Genomic DNA, 1,110 nt, shown 5'->3' on the forward strand with positions numbered 1-1,110 from the left:
ATTTTTGTCTTATTTTAAGACATGTCCATGGCCACCCCAACCTTCAGCAGCCGTCAGCGTGGAGGCGAGACCCTCCACCAGCAAACATTATGAGCGCCGAAGGTTCAGATGATGGGTAGCATTTTGGGCAATATTCTTTTTTTCTCTTATTTTATTTGATTTTTTTTACAATATACAACATAAATCTATTACCAGATTGTAGATACAAAATAATTAGCCATTTACTTGCAATAAACATTAATGTTTCAAGAAAAATGATTTTAAGTGTTACATGCAATAAACAGTAATATTCCAAGAAAAGCAATTTAAATCTATATAAAGGCCTAAGTGACTGAAAGACCAGAACCACCAGTCGCTATGACGCGCACTGACCACCAGGGGGCAGACACTCAATGCAGGAGCTGCCCCCTGGTGGTCAGTGTGCTCCCACAGCAGGTGGGCCGTTCAGCTGAGACCCGGTGTTACATGCAATAAACAGTAATATTCCAAGAAAAGCAATTTAAATCTATATAAAGGCCTAAGTGACTGAAAGACCAGAACCACCAGTCGCTATGACGCGCACTGACCACCAGGGGGCAGACACTCAATGCAGGAGCTGCCCCCTGGTGGTCAGTGTGCTCCCACAGCAGGTGGGCCGTTCAGCTGAGACCCGTCCAGGCGGCCCACCAGCCTGCAGGCAGCCACTCCCTGCAGGTCCAATCTTGGGAGAATGGGCCAGGCACTGAGGGACCAGCGCTGCTGGCACGATCCCAACAGTGCCCCTGGCCTCCTGGAAGTTGGTCTCGGGCACCGCAGCCACTTCCCCTTCCTAGACGCTCCGCAAGGAAGAAGCAATATAAAAGCAGCTGCCAGGTGGCTCCTGAAAACAGGTGCGAATGTCAGCGGGAAGGATCCGGGTCCCAGGCCGGCAAGGGTGTCCCACTGCCCGTCCGGAGGGCTGATTGCGTCCTGACTCCCCCACCCCTTGGGACCCCACTCGTGCATGAATTGGTGCATAGGACCTCTAGTATAATAATATTACCAAAACTGTACTGACATAGTGAAAGGCGTACGGGAGGAGGAGTCTGGCCGCTGGGCTCTGGGATCCCTCCACGCCCGCTGTGGGGTCTG

The 1,110-nt window shown here is 51.3% G+C and overlaps 1 protein-coding gene across 2 annotated transcripts in view; it reads right to left on the reverse strand.

Moving 5' to 3' along the window:
- Positions 1 to 595: 595 nt before the first annotated feature.
- The window catches only part of LOC107181871, a 2,872-nt gene continuing 2,357 nt past the window's right edge, over positions 596 to 1,110 (reverse strand). Inside the window, exon 2 of one of the 2 annotated variants that reach the window (XM_015558964.1) lies at positions 596 to 808. In XM_015558964.1, the coding sequence (XP_015414450.1) occupies positions 610 to 808 (199 nt within the window). In that variant the 3' untranslated portion in view covers positions 596 to 609. Of the gene's footprint in view, positions 860 to 1,110 lie in introns of both variants that reach the window. The other variant, XM_015558963.1, reaches the window with a different exon arrangement.

Source organism: Myotis davidii, unplaced genomic scaffold, assembly GCF_000327345.1.
Source record: "Myotis davidii unplaced genomic scaffold, ASM32734v1 scaffold333, whole genome shotgun sequence".
In the NCBI taxonomy this organism is placed as follows: Eukaryota; Metazoa; Chordata; class Mammalia; order Chiroptera; family Vespertilionidae; genus Myotis; species Myotis davidii.